Source organism: Epinephelus lanceolatus, chromosome 21 (genome assembly GCF_041903045.1).
Source record: "Epinephelus lanceolatus isolate andai-2023 chromosome 21, ASM4190304v1, whole genome shotgun sequence".
Lineage (NCBI taxonomy): Eukaryota > Metazoa > Chordata > Actinopteri > Perciformes > Serranidae > Epinephelus > Epinephelus lanceolatus.
The window spans coordinates 4,154,704-4,176,354 of record NC_135754.1 but is presented as its reverse complement, the minus strand read 5'-3'; the positions used below and the strand labels follow the sequence as shown (position 1 = coordinate 4,176,354).

At 40.6% G+C, this 21,651-nt stretch overlaps 1 protein-coding gene across 1 annotated transcript in view; it reads right to left on the bottom strand.

Annotated features, from left to right (window-relative positions):
• Window positions 1–19,218, bottom strand: part of rfng (RFNG O-fucosylpeptide 3-beta-N-acetylglucosaminyltransferase) — a 30,339-nt gene extending 11,121 nt beyond the window's left edge. Inside the window, exons 1-6 of the mRNA XM_033611530.2 lie at window positions 18,855–19,218; window positions 10,688–11,260; window positions 2,345–2,393; window positions 1,098–1,200; window positions 782–935; window positions 527–612 (exon numbers count right to left, since the gene is read on the bottom strand). Of these exons, the coding sequence (XP_033467421.1) occupies window positions 527–612; window positions 782–935; window positions 1,098–1,200; window positions 2,345–2,393; window positions 10,688–11,194 (899 nt within the window). The 5' untranslated portion in view covers window positions 11,195–11,260; window positions 18,855–19,218. The remainder of the gene's footprint in view (window positions 1–526; window positions 613–781; window positions 936–1,097; window positions 1,201–2,344; window positions 2,394–10,687; window positions 11,261–18,854) is intronic.
• Between the last annotated feature and the right edge of the window lie 2,433 nt (window positions 19,219–21,651).

Below are 21,651 nucleotides of genomic sequence, written 5' to 3'. Positions count from 1 at the left end.
GCTTGTTAACTGCAATGATCCTGAAGGGCCTGCCGGACTCACTTAAACCATTTTCCATCCATATTACACAAAGTGATGAGAAGTTAAGTTTCACCGAGTTTAAAACAAAGCTAAGGAGCTATAAGAGCACAGAAAAGTCCAATGCCATTTGCTCAGATGATGACAGCGTGATGAAAGTGAGAGGAAGAGTCAGCGGGAATGTTAACGTTAACATCAGGGCCGTTTTCAAAAAATGCATCAAACTTAACTTTGCTTAGGCAGGCTACCTTTCTCTCACCCTTTTCTCTCCCTCTACTTCGGACTGTCGTCTCTTTGCCTTCCCTCCACTCTTGAGTGGGGTTAGTTAAATACTTAGAGAGGTTCTTCATCTAAACATTCTTTAGCTACTTGGACCTTCAGATACAGTGGCTCTTCACCTACTGTACATGTAAATGTTGTTTTTCTACCACAAACTGCAGTAAAGTGAGAACCCTGACTTCAAAAGGTAACACAGTTTCAATCACTTCAAAGATTGTCCATGACCTACCTAGCCCATGGGCTCATTTTCAGTGCCAGGCCTCTGCTGATACAGAAACCTGCTCCGCCTGTGGCAAACCAGAACTTGACAGACACCTAAAAAGAGACAAAGATCATCCAGCTGTTGAGGGAGTTATAGTCTGAAGAAAAAACATGCTGTTTCTGAAAGAACACTCTGAAGCCTGGATTTGTCTTATTGCTCACTGCTATATTTATCAGTTAATGCAGCCAGAACATCCTAATAAGATGGAAGCAGCAGACTGACCGATCCATCACTCTTGACCCTCTCTGCAGCCTCTATAGGATGATCCAGACTGGGCCGGCCCAGGTACACATCCTGGCTGTGGTGATAGGAAGAGAGCAGCCGCAGCAGGCTTGGCAGGATCACGTAGTTATCATCATCCACATGGCAAAACCACCTACACACACACACACACACACACACACACACACACACACAGTCAGCACTGTTCCTGTGGGTGAATATATGATGGTGGCTTGTAATCTCCTGGACATATCATGGTCAAACCGGTTAATTAACCATTTACTGCATCCCTGCTGTATGTTCATTTTTCACTCACTTCTTCTGGGACTCAATGAATTTATCGTACTCCACAGACATCTTGCAGCACAGAGCCTGTCGGGTGTGAGCTGCTGAGCAGTTAGTGTTGATGAGGTTCACTCCTGGGAAAGAGACAGCAGAGGACAGCACGGTTCAGCTCCATGCTGCTGTGGATAGTTTCTTACTGTGCCTACACCTGTGCATTTTATATGCTGGTAGCAGATGATTCACATACAGAACATGAGCTCTGGAGATACTGTACATCAAATATGTTAACCTTCTTCCATCTGCTGACACATACACTACAAAACTAATACTGCACATTAAAACACTATGACACAATTCTTCATAAGAGGATGTACATCTGTACATCTTCCTGTAATCTCCAGCATATCCGTACATCAGATAATAATATGCCTAAAATACAAATTGACATACGTCAGGCTTACAGTCTGAAACTCTCTAATGACAGGATAACCTTGCAATGTGCACCTACACATATTCCTCAACCTGTTAAACTATACCAATGGTTTGTCTTTATATATATTTTTCAATTCTTCATCTTTAAATCTTATTTGTCAGCTTAAACATTTGGTGTCTGTGGCATAAGTGATTATGTTCCATCATCAGCTCCTTTAACAAGTGGTGTGCCACAGGGATGGACTCCCACGTCCGTCCATCCGTCCATCCGTCCGTGGGCCCCCTTTCCTCACGCACCCCAGTGCAACTGCTGTGCCTGCACTACCCCCTAACTACCCCTAACGTTATCTTGCTGAACAAAACGTGTAGGTACCATAAACATTTGTTTGCAACAGAGTTTACTGTCTGCAATAATCCTAATTCCAATAGTAAAAATCCCATTGGCTGGAGAAGTAGGGTGCCACTAACTTCGAGGAAGGCTGAAAAAAAAGTAATCTCTGCACCACTCTTTACCTCTATACATCAAAACTGCCTTTGTGCACCAAAATACTTAATGTCTCAATTTGGCCTAGATACTGTTATGCACAATTGCTCAAATTTAATTGCCTTGCATGCCCAAAATGTTAAAAAAAAGGGGGGTTAGGGATGCAATGGGTTCCATGATTGCAAGAAAGGTTTAGTAAGGTTTATTCTGATTTGCTGGGTGACATAATATGGTTAAACAAAACAAATGAGGAAACACTTTCACAATTATTTCCAATGACAACTCTTAAGTTTATTCCATTCTTATCATTTTGCTCATCTTATTCAGCTTTTATTTCCTATGAGAACTGTCCAGCTTCTTACCTGTTCTCATCCGCAGCTCCTTGTCCTCACCATCAGTAAATACATAGGTCTGAAACAAATAAAGACACACTATCAAAAAGTGTAAGTGCAAGAACATAAATACAACTCACATTCATGCTCTCCTACTAGGACACAATGAAGAGCTCCAATGTTTTCCCCTGTAGATGAGGACCAGAGCAAAGATGGAGCAAAAATGAGACCCAGACAAACACACAATAGTGCCAAACACAGTTAAAAACAAAAGAGAAGTAAAGGAAGAGCACATTTCACATTACCTCTCTGTGTATAAACTGAGAGCACTTTAACAAACAGACATGCTGTAGAAACCACAGACTCCTTTAGAGGTAATGCAGGGAGTCACCACTTTTTTCCATCACTCTTGTTTACCAGGCTGGTAAATCTCAATTAATTACTGTCTTCTTTGCTGCTCATAGTTTCAGTAAAATAAACTGAACGATTGAATTGTGGAGAATCTAACCGAGCTAACAATATGTAGCATTTCCGTATTGACAAAAGTTAAAACATTTATGTTTTTATGTGTTCGAAACAGCTGACTAACGTCAGCTCAAGTAGGTAGCCAACAACCTGTTTTATACATCCAAAGAACCTCTATAAAAATTAACTGCTTGGCAACCAGACCATGCATCTAACTGAGACAGGCCTTTATTTGTCAGATGTGTAGCCACACCACGCTAGTAAAAGGGGTTGGGTGTTTAATTGGGACTAGGCTATTTAAAGATTTATGGTAGTTGAATTTAGTTTTTACAGACAAACAACAGGAAGTTCACCTGCTGCATTGACAGTAAAGTGCTGAGTGACATGTCAATCAATGAGCATCACTCATTCTATCTAGATTCCAGCTTATTTAAGAGCCTCTGATAATGAAGTGTTTTCCGCAGATGTGTATATGGAAAGTTAGTCATGTACAGTGGACAGCAGGTGGTGACAGCCATGCTCAGCCTGTTCAGAGCCCTGCAGGCAGGCAGGCTTTAACTCTCACACACCATCAAATGACACAGTCAAAAGGCTCATTTGACTTGACCTCAGGCTTCTATTAAATAACCATTATCTGTCTCTTTATGTGAAGAATCTCCACACACCACACAGCAACCCCAACATATTTACATTAAAGCAGCTTTTAATTTTACAGGTGGTTGTAAACACAGGGGGCAGACTTTACTGACCTAGGAGCAGTAAAATAAAATGGCCAACAGGTGTGTAACGCCCGCCAGTCCCTGATAATATGCCATCAGTTACAGTTGACAGCTAACACAGAACAGACTCACAGTGGAGCCCTTTTACAGCAGAGCCAGTATGAGCTGAGCTGTTAATACTGGGAGCACAAACTCAACTGGAACTCCTCCATCCCCTCTGACTGGGACATTTTGGGGTGAAGTGGGCCAGAGTGTTTCTGCGGTTAAAACTCCTTCTCTGCACACTGAGGCTCTTTGTCCAGCACTGGGACTTACTAATTGCTTTAATAGCTCTCGATACAGAGCTGGTCACAGTGCTTTCTGTGATGGATCCTTTAACTTGACTTTCAACAAGAGCTTTTCCTCATTCACTTTTGACTTTGTGTGAAAAACCTTGATATATCAAAACTTGCCAGTTAGCTGGCCGACTATCAATGACTTTTCCATTCGGTCCATTTTTCTGATGTCAGCTGCAGACTAAACCTGATTTCTTGCAACATCCAACTGCTCAAAAATATGGCTGAAGCAGTTCACTGATTTAACCCATTACTGTAGCTGTTTTGTCGGAGACTTAATTGGCCACTATTATGGCAATCGGTTAAGCCATTTTTCAAGCAAAAATACCAAAGATTCTGAGTGCCTTGGAAGCCAAGTGGTTACAGGGCATGCCGCATAGCCTAAACACAAAGTTGGAGCCAGCCTCTCTCTCTCCCCTGATTTGGCATTGTGCCTTCACACTGCCATCTGTCAATTAAAGGGCAACATGCTTCCAAAAGAGAATACCAAAAAATGTATAGTTGCAGCTTCTAAAGCGTGAGGAATGATTGTTTTTCTTTATTGTATGTGATAGTGAATTGCTAATGTTTGGTTATGACATCAATTTTTCACAACTTTCTGACATTTTATAGACCAAACAATTTATCTAGAAGTAAAAAAAAGGCTGATTAATCAATAAGAAAAATAATCTTTATTTGCAGCTAAAAAGTTTGAGTGTAGAATTTTTTATTTATTTATTTATTTATTTATTTATTTTTTACCAGTCTAGAGTAAAACAAATTCTAAGTCAGTAAATTTACATGCACAGTAAAGTCGAGCTATGGTTGTAGCTCAACTACACTTTTTAATTTGATTTCTTTGATTAATTTTTTTTAATTGTCCTTGTCCTAGTATGCACATATTTTAATGAACGTATTTATTGGTGTGTGTTTTTTTCTTTTCTTTTTTTCTTTTCTTTTTTTCTTTCTCCACATTTTTAATGTTATTCATCATGGCATCTAACAGAATTTGCACACAGCTGTCAATTTTCTTTCTATGTTCTACGTGTTGTGTGTGTTGTTGTGCGAGCTGTCAAATGAAATTGCCCTTTAAGGGATTAATAAAGTTGTCTTGAATCTTCAAAGTACGGGAGGAGAATAGATTTATTGTCAGAAGTATTTCTGACTCTGCAATGATAGGTGGCAATATGCCCCCTTTCAGCTTGTTAGTATTGGACCTTTTTCCGGCTGACCTATTACATCACAGACCAAACAATCGACAAACAAGTTAACTACAGTAAGCTTGTGGTAAGTTGGTACCATGGTGTACAACTTGACAGCTCTGTGCATTTCATACATGCTGTACAGATGACTAATTCTTTTTCTTCTCTACTTCTGTAATGCATTTAATGCTATTTTTACTTTCTGGTCAAAACCTGGTGCAGACACTGTGGAGCATTTGCAGAGCACCTGCACCAGTTTGGGTCCACTTAACTGTATACATGCAGGAGTAATTCAACTCCCACTTGCATTATCCAGGTGTGTTAGTCTGAATTTGAGAAATCTGATTTGGTACAATTTCAGTCAGACTAACAAAACAAATCAATGTTCTCTACTGTCATGTAATTGTACTGACTGTGTGGACATCTGCAAAGTCTGCCTCATAGCAAGAGGGTTCCTGATTTTAACCCAGGGTGAGGGGTTTGAACCCTAGGGTAGGGGATCCCACCTGTGCGGAGTCTGCGTGTTCTCCCCGTGTCAGTGTGGGTTCTCTCTGGGTTCTAGGTTCATTGGTGACTCTAAATTGGCCGTAGGTGTGAATGTGAGTGTGAATGATTGTCTGTCTCTAAGTGTCAGCCACGTGATAGTCTGGTGACTTGTCCAGGGTGTACCCCGCCTCTCGCCCAGTGTCAGCTGGGATAGGCTTCAGCCCCCCACGAACCACAGGGTAAGTGGTTACGGAAAATGAACTAATGAATGAATACGTTAGGGACCCATATAGCCCAGCAGCAGTAGATTTAGGAAAGGACATGACTTTGCATGAGTATGAGTAACTCATTTCACTAAAATAAGACTGTGGTTTAAAACTGCGCTACACTGATCCAACTTACACACTGCAGTAACACAGCTGTCTGTTTAAAATGCAGAATACTTCTACAAACAACCTATAAACAACTTGATTCAATAGAGGAGATTCTGACAAAGCAAATGCAAGATTTACTTTCTGATAAATGTCCTGTGGTTCCACTAAATGCCAAAGAGGACAACCTCTAACGGCATCACAGAGGAATCTGATGGTGATACGGCAACACCCTATAAACCACACAAACTAATGGACAGACAACAGGGTGTGTGCAGGCAACAGCCAAATCCATTAGCAGTAACATCACTGTAGAAGCCTAAATCCCAACATAAACTGGTGGACTCCACATGGTCGTGAAGCCCCGCTGCTCTCTGTGTCTCACCTCACTCTGTCACCACAGGAGCTGCTACATGCAAAAGGAATGTGTTTATATGACAGCTGCTTATTTATTCAATGATGTGCCCTGCATGCAGCTGATATCTTTTATGATCACAACTGATGAATCATTATAGAGAGCTTTCAGCTCATGTACCACACCCCTGGCAGCCAGTTTGGATGGTTCAGCTCTTGGGTAACAGGGATTATGAAGGGTGATTATATTTCATAACCACAGAATTTAGCAATGCATGTCTAAAGGTGGGGTTTTGGACTGGGAGCTGCAAATAAATGTGATTTATTTTGTGTTGAAATAATGTCAAGTTGTATGCTAGCTAGAATTTAAGACTGCAACTTCTAGTTATGTACATTAAAGGGAATCTTTACCAATTTTCAACCAGCTCTATGTCATCACAATATTGTCAGTGTGTGCAGATGAACAGTGTTTGCATTCCTCTCGTGCTGCAAGTGCCTGGAACTCCCCACCCATCTGTCGCAAAAAGTCCACCAAGTTATATGAAATACCTTATCAAAGTCTGCCAGTATATGAGTGGGGAGCTTCAATTGTTTGCGGCACAAGGGAAAGCCAAACACTATTCATCTGCACACAGTGCCCACACTGTGATGACAGAGCTGGTTAAATTTGATTAAGTTAACCTTTAAAAAGATAAAGAGGTGTAAGATTGAACTATACATTGCAGAAAACCAACAAAGTGGTGCACCAGTGAATCTTGGAAACGAGTTAGCATTTTTTCACTCCTGGTTCCCTTGTCTCAAAGTCAATGGGTTGTTTGAATGGATTTTTGATTAACCGCCTAAATTAAGGTCCGTGGTTGAGCGGCAACCTATGTGGCTGAAAACTGAAGCCAACATGGAAGTGCAGAAAATCGCAGCTTTTGTCTGGCCACCTGAGGCTGATTCCAGAAGCCTGTCAATCTCCATAGACCCCCCTGTAAAAATGTCCAACTTTACAACAGAAATAAACATGTTTACAGCCTGGTACAAAAGACAGTTTGGGTCTCTATAATTACTTTCCCTGTTTATGACAAATGTACAAGGTGTGAATTTTAATATAACTGATATGTTTTATTTACACCCTTTCCTTTACAATGTTGCCTTTTCACCCGTCCCTAAAAGCCCAACTCACTATCAGCCGGGCTGTGGCATGTTTTTTTCACCTTGAGCCAAGATGACGTAAAGAGAGCCTTAGGTGAATGAGTAATCCTGTTACATACCGTAAGCGTAATCGCAATCTAGTGCAAAAATAATCATGATAATGATTTTTGCCATAAACCAGCGGCCCTAAGGGTTTGCACGTGTTCCTACATTAAAGTTACTTTGGATATATGTGTTGCAAAATGATATAATGCTATGCAATGCAAATTCTGAAGCTCTGGCTCACTGTAGTTCACAAGGGCATGTTCCCATGAAAATGCTAGAGTGAGATGGATGACACTGACCCTGGAACAGAGGTAATCAATACTCAGACAGCAGCATTTCAATGATAATGTATTCTCCTTGGATAACAAGCTAAAATGTTACCCAGTGCATCGCTGGGACTGTTGACTGTCACTGGTGCAGCAGACATAATGTTCTGCAGTATTGCTTGATAAAATTTGAAGAGGTTTTTTTTTTTTCAGACCTTAATTTGTGAACAGGTAAAAAAATCGAATCCTTTTGAGCCAAAGCCAAAATCATATTAAGTCAAACTTTGAACCGCAGTTACAATCGTTACACCCAAAATGCGTGTCACCACTTCAGTATCTGACCAATTATCTCCCCTTCTGTTCCAGAGATATGATGTTGAATAATAGATAGATATGGCCAAAAACATATTTTGTGCAGTCACAGTGACCTTGACCTTCGACCACAAAATTCTAATCAGTTTATTCTTCAGTCCAATTAGACATTTATGTCAAGAAATTCTCTTAAGGTGTTCTTGAGATATCACATTCACAAGAATGAGACAGACAAGGTCACAGTGACTTTGACCTTAGACCACCAAAATCTAATCAGGTCATCATTGAGTCCAAGTAAATGTTTGTGCCAAATTTGAAGAAATTCCCTCAAGGTGTTTTTGAGATATCATGTTCACAAGACTGAGAGAGATTTAGTCACAGCAACCTTGACCTTTCACCACTAAAAACTAATCAAGTTCATCACTGAGTCCAAGTGGATGCTTGTGTCAAATTTAAAGTTGAAGAAATTCCCTCAAAATGTTCAAAGGATGAGACAGACAAGGTCACAGTGACCTTGCCCTTTGACTCCTAAAAACAAATCAGTTTATTGTTGAGTCCTATTGGACATTTGTGCCAAGTTTGAAGGAATTCTCTTTAGGCGAATGATTAGAATGCAGTTCACATAACCTGGCCAACATTAATACATATAAACGCTTAAACATCCACTCATTACTAAAAGTGTATGTCATATAAAAACTAAAGTAATGGTCAAAGTTGTCATATGGAATATCTAAGGTGTGTTGATTGAGTCACGTCATCAGCTCGTGCATTAAGTAACATTACAAGTTAATGTTCCACCTTAAAAACCCCGGCAGTCGGCCCAGTGAATTAAGTTATTTTTTCCTCCAACTCCAGCTGCTGTAAGAGGCAGCAAAATATCCTTTCATTTTATAGATACAGTCTACTAATTAAACTCTCCACGATACAAACAGTGGCTTCTGCTTCAAAACCAGCCGCAACTCAGCCCTGGGCAGAGTGACTGTGCACTACTGACCAATCAATAGACTGCAGTGTTCACAGCTCCTCCCTTTAGTACCAGATCTGTGTGCTAAGTACACCAACAGGAAGGGTACCAAAAATGGTAATGGTATGGAGCGGTTCTATTGGTACCATCCACAACTTTTCACAGTGGAAACGGAAAAAAGCATACCAAACTGAACTGTACCATACCGTACCGTACTGCTCAGTGGAAACAGGTCTATAATGTCTCTGGGCACGGCTAATGCTGGCACAGAGGCATAAAAAAAAAACTTGAGAAGCTGAACCTTCTAATCTTAATATTTTGCTTGATAAATGACTCAAATGATGACTCATATTTTTCAGGATAGTCCAGCTCTCCAGTGAGCACAAGTCTGTTACAGCTACATCTAACAAGACAAGGTCAGATCAAAACCTTGGATATGGCTGTACCATGTATGAAATGTAAGATTACTTTATGCAACAAGGACTTATAATGTGAAACAGGAAGCGGTGGCATATACTCAGTCACAGACTTTCGCCATGACTTTTGCTTACCCTTGACTGAATTGAGCTGTACCCGCTGGTAAACTCCATTTTTCTGCATTCAACACAACCCTCTCCTCTTCACCCCACTCCAGTGTGGAATGCACCTTCCCTTGTGACTGGTGGAAACTGCGAAGCCAGCAGCCACTATCAGAGCCAAGTTCCACCGATAATGATATTTTGTGAAATGTTGTGTCAGTGCCAAATACCAAAAGCAGAATTTGTCATTGTGGAGGCACCCGTTCCAACACTGTGACACGTAATATTCACTTCAGTTTCAATCCCTGTCTGATTTCCACCCTCTCCTCATTTCTGACCCTCTGTGGTTCTGACATTATAACATGTATTAGTAAGTAACATTTAAATAAATTTAAGGCTTGAGTCATACAGACACAGCTGTTCTTTAAACGAACTGCTGAGCTGATCCTTACTCCATCAAAAACTGCCATTTTGACCGGGGCTGGCCCTAACTAGCTAGATTGTTAATTCCACTATGCTTTTATGCTAATGTAATAGTGGCTACAGAAAATGAACAAACAAATATTGTTTGTTCATTTGACTTAGTACCACACCAACTTATTACTTATTAGTCATTATGTCTGAGCTTTACGTGTATGAGCAGGTGTGGGTTTTCAAAAATTGACCTGTGCAGGACCCTGCTGTCAGCGTCCACAGCTTAATCAGCCAACAAAAAAACAAAAAACAGCTAATGGGGAAACACCAACACACACTTACTCCAACCAATGGTTTAACTTTATCATCGCTCACTCACTCACTCACTCTTTTAAAAAAAGGAATTGTGCAAATTTGCAGGAAAGCCCAAACAGTCTTCATTCAGCATTGGCAGTATTAAAAGAAAATCGGGGAGTGCAGCGAAATGCCACCTTCCTACTTTTGTTCATACATTTTGTGCCTTTTTCGGGGCAATGGGGGGCGTTAGCAACAAAATATGTAACTCAGTGAGTGACAATATTTTAACCCAACTAAACTCGCCAATTCGGCTTTGTGTGTCTTAACACTCGCAGCTTGCCTGCAAAACGGCCCAACATTCGCCGAAAATCCAGCAGTGTAAAAGGGGCCACTCACTCAGTCAGTCAGTCAGTCACTCACTCACTCACTCATGCACTCACGCATTAATAGGGCTGGCCTCACATGCTGCGGTCCAGCCAAAAACGTTAACAAACTCCAGCTCTCACCTGTTCTATAGCTTGGGAAATCCAGGTCTGAATCAGCAGCTCCAATCTGGACTTGTGATACTTCCTGGTAGTCTTTACTGCAATAAAAATGTCCTTTAACTCTAACAGATCCCATGATCTAGACCCTGAAAGTCTACCACCCTTTCCTCCAGACAGAGCTCCTCTTTCAGAGTCCATCCCCCTTTTGGGACTAATGATATCATCCCTACTACCTTCAGTCTTGATGGATCTCCCCTGCCCTGCTGAGCTTCTGTTTAGCTCTGTGGCAGAGCGTGTTTCCCCTGTGTGGACAGACACTGCTGGAACCCCGACATGGTGTGATGGGCCTGCCTGCGCGGGTCTGACTTGGGGACGGGGCTGAGGCAGGTCGACCTGGCGCGCTGGGGGCTGGAGGTTGGGGATGAGCAAAAGCAGGAGGGCACAGAATGCAAGAGAAAACAGGAAGCAGAACTTGCTGACACCCACTGAGGCTATGTGCATCCTGACTGGCCAATGGAGCGGGTTCATCAGCCTCCAGGGCTGCAGTCACTTCCAGCACCACCCTGTCCCATCCTCACACCATCACATGGAATCCTGCACAGAAAAAGGGGAAGATTAAACGAGGAAGCATGTTCATATTCTTAGGATTTATTCAGCACCTCAATAACATATTGTTCTAACTTCAGCAGAGAGAGCAGAGCGAGTAGCAACCTCTGGGGCTGAAAAATGAAGCCAAGTTTGAAGTTTTATATAATTTAAAAATTATTGAGGGTTAAAGTTCTGCATAACTAAGGGCGTGGCCATTATGAATGAAAGGTGAGTGCCGTTTGTTGACAAGTCGCTACCACTGCAACAATGTTAGTTAGGTAACTTGACCATGGTGTGACACCAGATTTACAGAATACAGGTGTAGCAGTAGCTGTTGCTATTTCAGTGTGTTTTCAGTTAACGGTTACATTTTGGTCATCTAAAAATTCTTGTTCAGCATTGTACTAAAAGACCCTCAACGGAGTTTGATGTTCCGTTTTTCTGATAAATACATCTTGTTTTAATGGTTTTGACCCATTTTTTTGCTAGCAAAAATTAGCATTAGCATTAGCATTATCATAGTTAACCATTGCTGTAAATGCATCGTGATAACCAAACTAGCAGCTAGGGCTAGGGTAAAAATAGTAAATAGTAAATATGGATACCTCTGGCTCCAAAAATCCAAGATAGTGACAGCCAAAATGCCAAACTTGAGGCTTTTTAACCACTGGGTGATGTCATGGTGACTACAGCCATAATTTTATACAGTCTATGGTGCAGATACAAGTTCCATGACCACAGTCTGTATAATTAAAATGGACGATACCAAAGCTCCCCAATAGTGAAGCCAAAACATCTTGTTCACTTCGTAGTGGCTGGATGCATCATATGTCATAAACCCTGTTCCCTCAATGTTAGCGGATGGGACAAAGGCCAAATTAAAAAATCATTAAATACTTTTTTTCCCACAGATGGTTTCTGTCATGATTGACATATGTGTCAATCTGTGAGCTTGCGTTCAATGGCGCTGCTTGTGATTTGTCGGACAGATGTAAGGGCGGAAGATTGCTTCTGTGCAGACAGCTTCAAATGGGATCAGCAGCGCAAGACTTCAGCATCCCTATATTTATTTTTCGCATCATTTTTGTTCAGTAGGAGAAAGTGGAGACACGTTGTCCATCCTTAGATTTATAACCATATCTAGATACTTAATCCCAAGATGGCGCCTATTCATTCCAATGGAGTTGCTCGGCTGGCGCATACCCCAGAAAAAGGTTTTTAGCTTCCATGTGTTTTTCCACGGTATGCGGGCCACTGAATATGTGCAGCAGTGTTTCTCCCATTGGCCCCGCCCATAGTTCCTGCTTGGCCCACAGACTTTACTGATGATGTCAGCCATTTTTAATTTGCTGTTCTAGGCTCCAGGAAAGTCTAAGAAATATAAAACCTCCAGGGATAAAAATAAATAATACTAGTAAGAGTCAAAGTTGACCCTGTTTGCAGCCCAAGGTGTTCTTTCAAAAGTTTTACAAACGTCCCTTTTAAAATGGTGGCCTGTGGGGAAAATGCTTTAGGGGAAAAATGGCTGCAAGGCTGAGCAGTGTTCCTTTGGGCTTGAATCCATTCTTACATACAGTCATTGCACATGGCAGGCCTGCCTGAGTAGTGGAGAGAGCTCCTGTGATACAAATTCAGATTTATTTATTTTTTTTTAAAGAAACCACATGTCATGAATAAATTATACAGGGTCAACCTGTCACTACAAAGACAGGGAGAAGTTTTATGCTCCATTCCTGCTTTTTAATAGCTTCTTCACAATAAAAGCCCAGCTAAACAATGAGCTGAAACTCACTATGAAGCTCTGTAAAGTTGAGGGGAGCTGCAGATTCAGCTGATAACTCTCTGTAGGTTCATGACTACGAGAAATGCTCCTCACATTACATACTGTCTTTTGATACACTGAAATTCTAACTACAATTACTACCCTGCAGTTGTATGCCTCCACGCACCCGTCAGGTTTCTCTTACAGTTTACTTCCATGTCAATAACCAGAGAAATCACTGTTAACAGTCTGTGAGAGCTGGTAGTGTGATATTTTACAAAAACATTAATGGCAAACAGTAGAATAAGGACTTTTAACATTTTCACACACATTAGTGTTGGCTGACCCTGCACATCCACACATTCAAAGCTAAACCTGACCTGCGAGTCTGCTGGAGGCAAACATAGGCCGTAAGGTGAATCAGAAAAAGTCTCACAGAAACTGATTTCCTGATTCAATACCTGACAAATAAGCCTATAGTATGTGACAGTAATTATATGTGTATAATAACAGTAGAAGTGTGACTAATGATAACGGCAAGCAGCAGGAGACATCTAGCAGGACCACGGCAGCTCTTGTAGGCTGAAATCAAGACGATCACATTAACCAGTGCGCAATCATCAGACTTGACAATTATCACGGGAAAACAATCTTTGTTATATCGAGATAACGAAATAATAAGTCGTTATCACGAGATAACAGTGCACACAAAAAAAATAAAACATACATGGCTGTTCTCGTCTTCTGTAGCTATGTTCTCAATGTAATAATACGTCGGTTATGCCCAGGTATTGAATCAAATGTGTTTTAAGACATTTTTGCTTAGTTCAACTTATTGTCTATTTGTCTCATCGTGTTTGATGGACACGGCGATGTGAATAGCGCTGTTTCAGCTCATTTCTGCTCACTTTTGAGGACTTCCGGGTCTGTTTTCCTCTGCTGAATGAAACCATGGTGACACGAAATGCGGGTACCTTATTGGTGTAGCGTGATCACGTGACGGCCGTGCCACCACTCGCGTACTAAATCTCATTACGCTCAGGCGGAACTGATCAATACGCTCAGACGGAAAAAGTGCCGAATTACGACCCCGATCATAGGACTCTTGCGGGGTTATGAGCTACGAACTCCCGCTGATTAGCTGAACATGTATCGATCTTTTTTATGAAGTAAAGATCGTGTAGTCCCCAGATGTCGGAACGAGATGAAATGATAACTGTGTTCACCTTACGGCCTAACAAGGATATTCTGACACTCATCTAACTAGCCAGTGAAATAAATGGTCGACTGGAAGCCGGGTTAAAAAACGGGAACTTTTACGTAGCAGAATCACTCGTATCTTGTGCAGACTAGCATCTCATCTCAATAATCTCAACTCATGTTGTGTTGCAAAGCATTCTGGTATAGAACTCGCAATGTATCTTGGGTAATGTAGTTGCATTGGTGAACTCATAAACTTACTGTTTATCAGATTACAGTATCAATCACAAATCATGTGTAATAAACTAGTAATTATGCAAATTTCAATGCATTTATGCAAATAACTTCCTTTAGACTTAAATCAAATATGCAGAATGCAAATAATGAACTTTAAGTCCTTTTAAATGTCCAACTGTAAACTTATAGTTACAATAAAGGATCAAACTTTAACACTTCTCTCTTCTTCAGTTAAATGAATGGAAAACCATTAAAAATAGCTGTCTCTATTAGACCATTATTTCCATAGAATCATTTCTAAATTAAATAGTTATTTGTGGTAAAATTCTAGGAAATGATTAGGAAATTACAGACCCATTATATTAAGCGTTACCTTTACTTGTATATATTGCCTATATGTACGTAGCATGTTCACTCAAAGCAAAAAAACACTCATATTTTACTGCTTGGTTCAGAAAGTATTAAAGATATTCACTTTTAAATACATATTCTCACTGTCATCTTCACACCAACTCATTTGTTTTGTGAGGAACCTTTCTAATAGCCCATTTTACAGCTCACTGGAGCCCACTTGTTTGTGCCCCCTCAAAATAGAAACCCCCACACATCTGTTTCCAATACTGCTTTCTGTCCCCCACAAAGGGCCCCGTTTAGTTCTGAAATGGAGGACAGAAGTCCCCATTGAACCCCACTAGCAGCAGACAGGCTGTACTCCTGCTGATGTGGCGAGCTTTCATAGATCCATGTCACATACACTCTAATTTTGGCAAGTCATCAGTCAGCGACAGCAATAATTTCACAGGAGTCACATCTGACGGCCAGGCCTCCTCACAGACTGGAGCAGATTAACTGGTTGCATCAGAGAGGCTGTGCTTCAAATCTCAGCTCAACAATGAACTGACTTTGTATACATGTGAAAGCGACACGTGTCCACAGTGTTTTCAGGATGTTTTTGTAAAGCTCTCTGTTAACAGTTAAAAGCTGTTTTTTGGGGGTTGGCAGCAGATTAGTTATCAAACAATTAGTCAACAATGAGATTCATATATTTATAAATTTGCAAAAAACTATTAGAAAAATAATCAATGGATTTAAGTTTGGTTTTGTTTGCATTTTTTTTTTTATTTCTAAGAAATTAGTACCATAATTAAATTAAAACTGGAGAATGACTTGGTTAAAACACTCAACTTTGTATCAAAAAATAGTGGAAGCACCCTGTGTTATGCATAAGGCCCAGAATTTGGTGCTCATCCCTGGTGATCACAGAGAGGAAACAGACATAAAGGAGGCAACAGAAAGTTGCCTCCTTTATTTCAATGCCACACAGCCACCAACCATTAAGCTTAATTCATTGTTTTCCATTAGCCTAAACTGTGAGGAAAAAAAGGCATCTTTTAAGATAAGTGGAATTCTGTTCATGGGCATGACTCTGAAGTTCCTACAGTTTTCAGGGCTGCTGTTCTGTAGCTGACCTATAACCTCAAAAAAGGACAGTGTGGAACTGTGGAAGGGCAAGTGAAGAGAGCAATAAGCAATAACCTATAATACAATGATCATAAAAACGACATTAAAAGGGAACAACACCTTTATTAAGAATTTCATTAGGTTATTCCCATTGCCTATGAAAGTTAAATCAATATTTATGAACATGAGCTCCTCTCTCTCAAAGCCAGAAACTAGAGAAGGAAGTCTCAAACTTGTGATGTCGAAGGATATAAAGTCTGGAGCTGCTCCAAAAACAATGAATGGGAGACTATTTTGGTGGACCCACAGAATGTTTGCTTTCTTTTTTATACCCAAATGACATTTATCTTATTGTAGTGTTCTATGTTGTGAAACAGAAAATGGATCCATATACTCAGAAGTGTCAGTGAGTTACTGCACCCAGCAAAGGAGTTCAAGTATCTCAGGGTCTTGTTCATGAGTGAGGGTAAAATGGAGTGTGTGATGGATCGGCAGTTTAGTGTGGCGTCTGCAGTGACGTGACTGCTTGTGCTGGACTGGTGAACAGAGAGCTGAGCCAGAAGGCAAAGCTTTTGATTTACTGGTCCATCTACGTCCCAGTCCTCACCTATGGTCATGAGCTCTGGGTAATGACCGAAAGTATGAGATTGTGGATACAAGTGGCTGAAATGAGTTTCCTCCATGGGGTGGCTGGGCTCAGCCTTAGAGATAGGGTGAGGAGCTCAGACATCAAGAGAGAGCTCAGAGTAAAGCCACTAGGGATGCACAATATTGGATTTTTGCCGATATCCAATATGCCGATATGAGACAACTCATTTGAACAATAACCAATACCAACATCGATATATCCACTATTTTTCCCTATCTAATTTTAGTGATCATCAAGTCTCTTCTGTAGTGGAATTAACATCATATTATGCATGCATACTCTTATCGTGATGACCCACCAGCAGATGGAGACATGAAATACAATGCTCTTCACATAATATTCATTCATTGTGCAAAATAACAAAAACCATGTTGGCCGTTTTTGACAGTTAATTTTAAAGCCGATATTGGCCAATATCGATGATGTGCCGATATTATCGTGCATCCCTAAAGGCTAGTTACACATTACACGATTATCACCCTGATTTTGCGTCACACAGACTATCGTAATCTTTTGAGTGTTCATACCTGGCGACGTGTGTTTCTGTCATCGGGAGTCTCGCCAACTGCGTTACCACCTGTGTGTGCACACCACAAGATTTCTCCACTGAGCCCTCCCCGACAGAGCCCCAGATAACGCGGTGACGGCACCTAACTACGTTTTTTTTAACCTGGAGACGACAAATCGTAAAGGCATGGATAGGGCTATGGAAACAAGCCCAAAAAAAGTGACGGATACATATAGAGAAAGGCAATGTTTAGAGAGCAAGCCCAAATAAGCAACTCCACTTCAGAAACAAGCCCAAAAAACTGCAACCCGCGACTACCAATATTTGTAAGTGACTTTACAAAAAACACAAGCCCAAAGTCGCGGCTAATAAGCGGACCTGGCAACCCTGCGGCTTGTCCTGCTCACATTTCTTCCATCCTCCTGCATGCTGACGTGGGACGTATCCCGCCTCTCATTGGCTAATGCTCTTTGTCAGTCGTGTCACACTTCTCCAGTTTTCTAGCATGCCAGATATCCAGTCCCAGTCTCAGACGAGGGGGCGACTTGCTCGTAGGCTTGTTCACACATGAGGACTTGTCGTGGCAGACTAGCTGCCGACTCACCTCTGACCCAAACAACGTCAAAATCGCGGTGAAAATCGTGTAATGTGAACTAGGCTTAAGAGGCAATGCTCTTTCGCCTCGACAGGGGCCAGGTGAGACCCAGAACATGCTGGATGGGTTACATACAGTATCTCATCTGGCCTGGGGACGCCTCAGGATCCCCCAGGAGGAGCTGGAAAAAGTTGCTGGGGAGAGAAATGTCTGGAGTACTTTGTTTGGCCTGCTGCCCCCATTTTCTTGGGTGCTCTCTCTGTCATCTAGAACATCTTTCACCATTCAGTTATACCCAGTGACATCACAAATTAGTTTTAGCACTCTAGTTTTTGGATTTAGGAGAGAGTTGTCTGTGTTAACTAATATTTTTGGACTCCTATTTTTAGGACTAACATGCATGGCTAACATGCATGAATTCCTCAGGCAGCAGTTGAAGGCATACTTAGAACACTTGCACATTCAAAGTTTATTTGAAGAGTTTCAATAATGAGCCAAAACCCAATAGTTATCCTACTGGTAAGACTACAGTCTCTTCCACATAGGCTACAGACGCACAGATACAGTCATTCATTTCCAGGTGATATTTCCAACAGTTTTTAAAGGGCACCGTGCAGCCGGTCCACTGGGAGAATTTAGAAAATTTCCCACGCCTCTGCACCTGACACTTTGCTTGGAGACATTGCCTTCAGTGTTTTAATGCCAGCACTTTAGCTAGCTCTTGTAAGTTGCCTTTCAAACAGCTATGCTACTTCCGTTGTAAAACACAACAATTAAAGATGAATTTGTTTATACGCAATGTTACATGTCGTTTATTTATGGTACACTTATTTTTTCGAGTCAAAGAGACACGTTGTTAAATTCGGCATACATAGAATTTCCCGAGTATTTCTCATTTTCATCACATTTACACGTTTAACGTTACATGTGGCGAACGTTACTGCGTAACGTTACAGATGTGGACGTCAACGTTGAAAATGTGATTACTTAAAGACGCCGTTTCCAACATTTTTAATTAAAATATAAGCTATGCTGATTGCATAAATAAATCTGCGATGTTGTGAAGAGTACCATATTTTCAATACCAATCTAAAGTCAGTCTGTAAGCAGCGCTCTCTGAATACAAAGATTTCCAAATGGAGTTTGGCTTTGGAAAGAGTGGCGATGGGACTTCGCCGCAGCACTTACCATGAAACATCAGAGGACACATTTGGCGTCTTTGTTCCAAGGAAGGCGAGGACGGAACCATATAGATCTTACCACAACTAACGTCAGCTTACAGGGAAACCAGTTCCGATGGGGTTGAATGATAAATGCCACCGGATTCACTGCTCGCCCGTTGTCTTCCTTTTTGTTCCGACGTGACTTTAAATTTAATGTTCCAACAGTTTCCGTAGATCCTCCTCTGCTCCTTCCGATCAGATCATCGATCTTATTTAGCGTTCAGGAACTTATTTAAAGCACTTTTACCACTACAAGGTTACTTTCATTCCCAGCCCGTGCACTTCTACTTAACCAAACATTCCACAGACCACTGAACTCATGTCGGACAGTAGCGCCAAGCTAGCTACGATAACAACCTCGATGTTCCGGTCAAACCTTTCAAAATAAAAGCAAAGTTAAAGCAATTTATGTAAAGCAACAAGGACATCTGTGTTGTAACTTTAAAAAAGACCAAGAACGAAAAACTGTCCTAATATATACCTGTAAGAACATGTAATTTAATTGTTACTTATGTTTCAGAATTGTAATTGCATAAGGAATTGTTTGTTACTTATACAAGGGAAGGGGTGATGCAGAAAGTGGGAGGCAAGTCAAATAAATTTAAAGCACTGCTGAATGTCTTTTTTTGTTATTATTTTGGCTTAGGGGAGGGGCATACAAATGTCAAAGGTTGTATTTTGTATTTATTTTACTGCCGATTTTTTAAAGAAATCATGCCTTCCAAATCGCATTTTTTCTTTAAAAATCACCAAAATAACACCATTTATCACAGCCAGAAGCTGTAAAATCAGAAATTAACATTAGATTTTTAAATTTCTGACAGTCCTTGGACACATAATCAGCAACAAACTATTCCATCAGAAAAAAACCCCAAACAAAAAAACAAAAACACATAACATAATCTGAACTTAAAATAGTGATATTTCATCAAAAACACTTTGTTCTATGTCTTATTTATAATTTGGCCAAAAATAAACCCCTTGCATGAACTAACCAGCATGCATGACAAGAGTGGAAAAAACAAGGGTTGGTTTTTTTTGTTTTTGTTTTTTTTAGCTCCAGGATTTCATCTGCAACTTTTAACTTTGAACCATCAAAGGGTAAATTCTATAATTCCAAAAACTAGTTTATGGTGGAGGCCCTCACACTAACATTAACCTCTTTTTGTACTTTTATATTCTAAAAACATACATTTAGGCCTCTGCAAAACTGATAACATTATGAAATTGGTGACAGATTAAATGTCAGACAACTTGGAATATTCACGGTTAAAATGCTCGACTCATTGAAATTGTTAAAATGTAATACTTTTATTATTAAAAACGTGAATTTCTGGTATTGGTTGAGCTAAATCTCGTGAACTTGACGCAGCTCTCTGTCGCTGCTCCATTCTGTGATTGTTTGTTTCGGAAGTTGACTCCTTTCAGCTGCAGCTCAGCGCCCTCTGCCGTCAGTGATGATGTACTGCTTCACCAGCAATGTTAAAAGCTGCTTCACTCTGTCAGGGGTTACAAGCCGGAGTCGAACTCGCAACATGTCATTATCAGAAATACTACACATGCAGTACAAAACAAATGAAATGTGATAAAATACATATTATAATATATATAGGCCTATTGTCCAGTCCTCAAATATATTCATTTGAGTATGAAATTGGATTTCTTAGAAGTTTTAACTTCACCTACATTCATATAATATTTTGCATTTGTTACTGAAAAAAAAATCCCATGTGCCTGAGTTTTTGAGACAGAGATATAAAAGATATGAAAAAATATAGTAATTCAATAATTTTGCCTGCAACAATGCAATTCAGTGAGGACAACACTTTCACAGACCAGAACTTTGGAACATAAAGAGGTTTTAATAAATGAATAATAAATAAAAAATAATTAATTAAGCCTGGAAAAAAAAAAAAACATTTTAGAGACATTTTTCACAGGGCTCTGTGGGGATTGGGGTGTCTTTAGAAAAAATTGACCTCTGTGTTATAAACTTCTGGTTATGACCCTGGAGCTGCACATTACCCAACACTGCTGTCATTAATCAGTGTAATACAAATGCATTGCCATACAGTGGACCTGTGGCTTTCAGGTGCCCCAAGGTCAAGTGATCTCAAGTGGTCCAGCCCAGTAAAACTATTGTATAACAACCTATAAATAACAACACCTCCAAATGTTTCCCTTTCTTTTAGTGTAAAGATGTATATCCTGAAAATATTTATCCATTTACAGAGCAGATGATGAACAGCCTGAGAGTCAGTCTACTACTCACTGTCATTACATGTGCATTTCTCCATGCATTTCCACTGCTGTGTAGTAATTCTGGCATCACCGCACCAGACTAAAGTGGAAGCTGTTGAAAAAGCAGCCTTACACAGTATTTCACAGTATTGGTATGTAGTTCCTAAAATGGACAGGCAGAAGGTACTTGCTCTAGCTCTGGTTGAGGGTGAGAGTCTGTCAGCAACTAGAAGGCCCGCCTCTCAAGTCATCCCACTGAACAACTGGGAAAAAACATGAAGATGACATCGACCCAGCGGCTCTGGGTTGAATATTTTTCAACTCGAGAAGTTCAGGGTGCTCTGGCAAAAACGCTAGGGGCCTGGAGCGTAAAAACGCGAGGCATGTAGCAAAGCAAAAACATCGAGCAAAAAGCTTCATTCTCATTAAAAACAATTACAAAAAGCTGACTCCAGCTGCTAAAACACCTTCTGTGTGATCGGGGGCTAAGATCTTCATAAGTGCACCAATATTATCTTTGC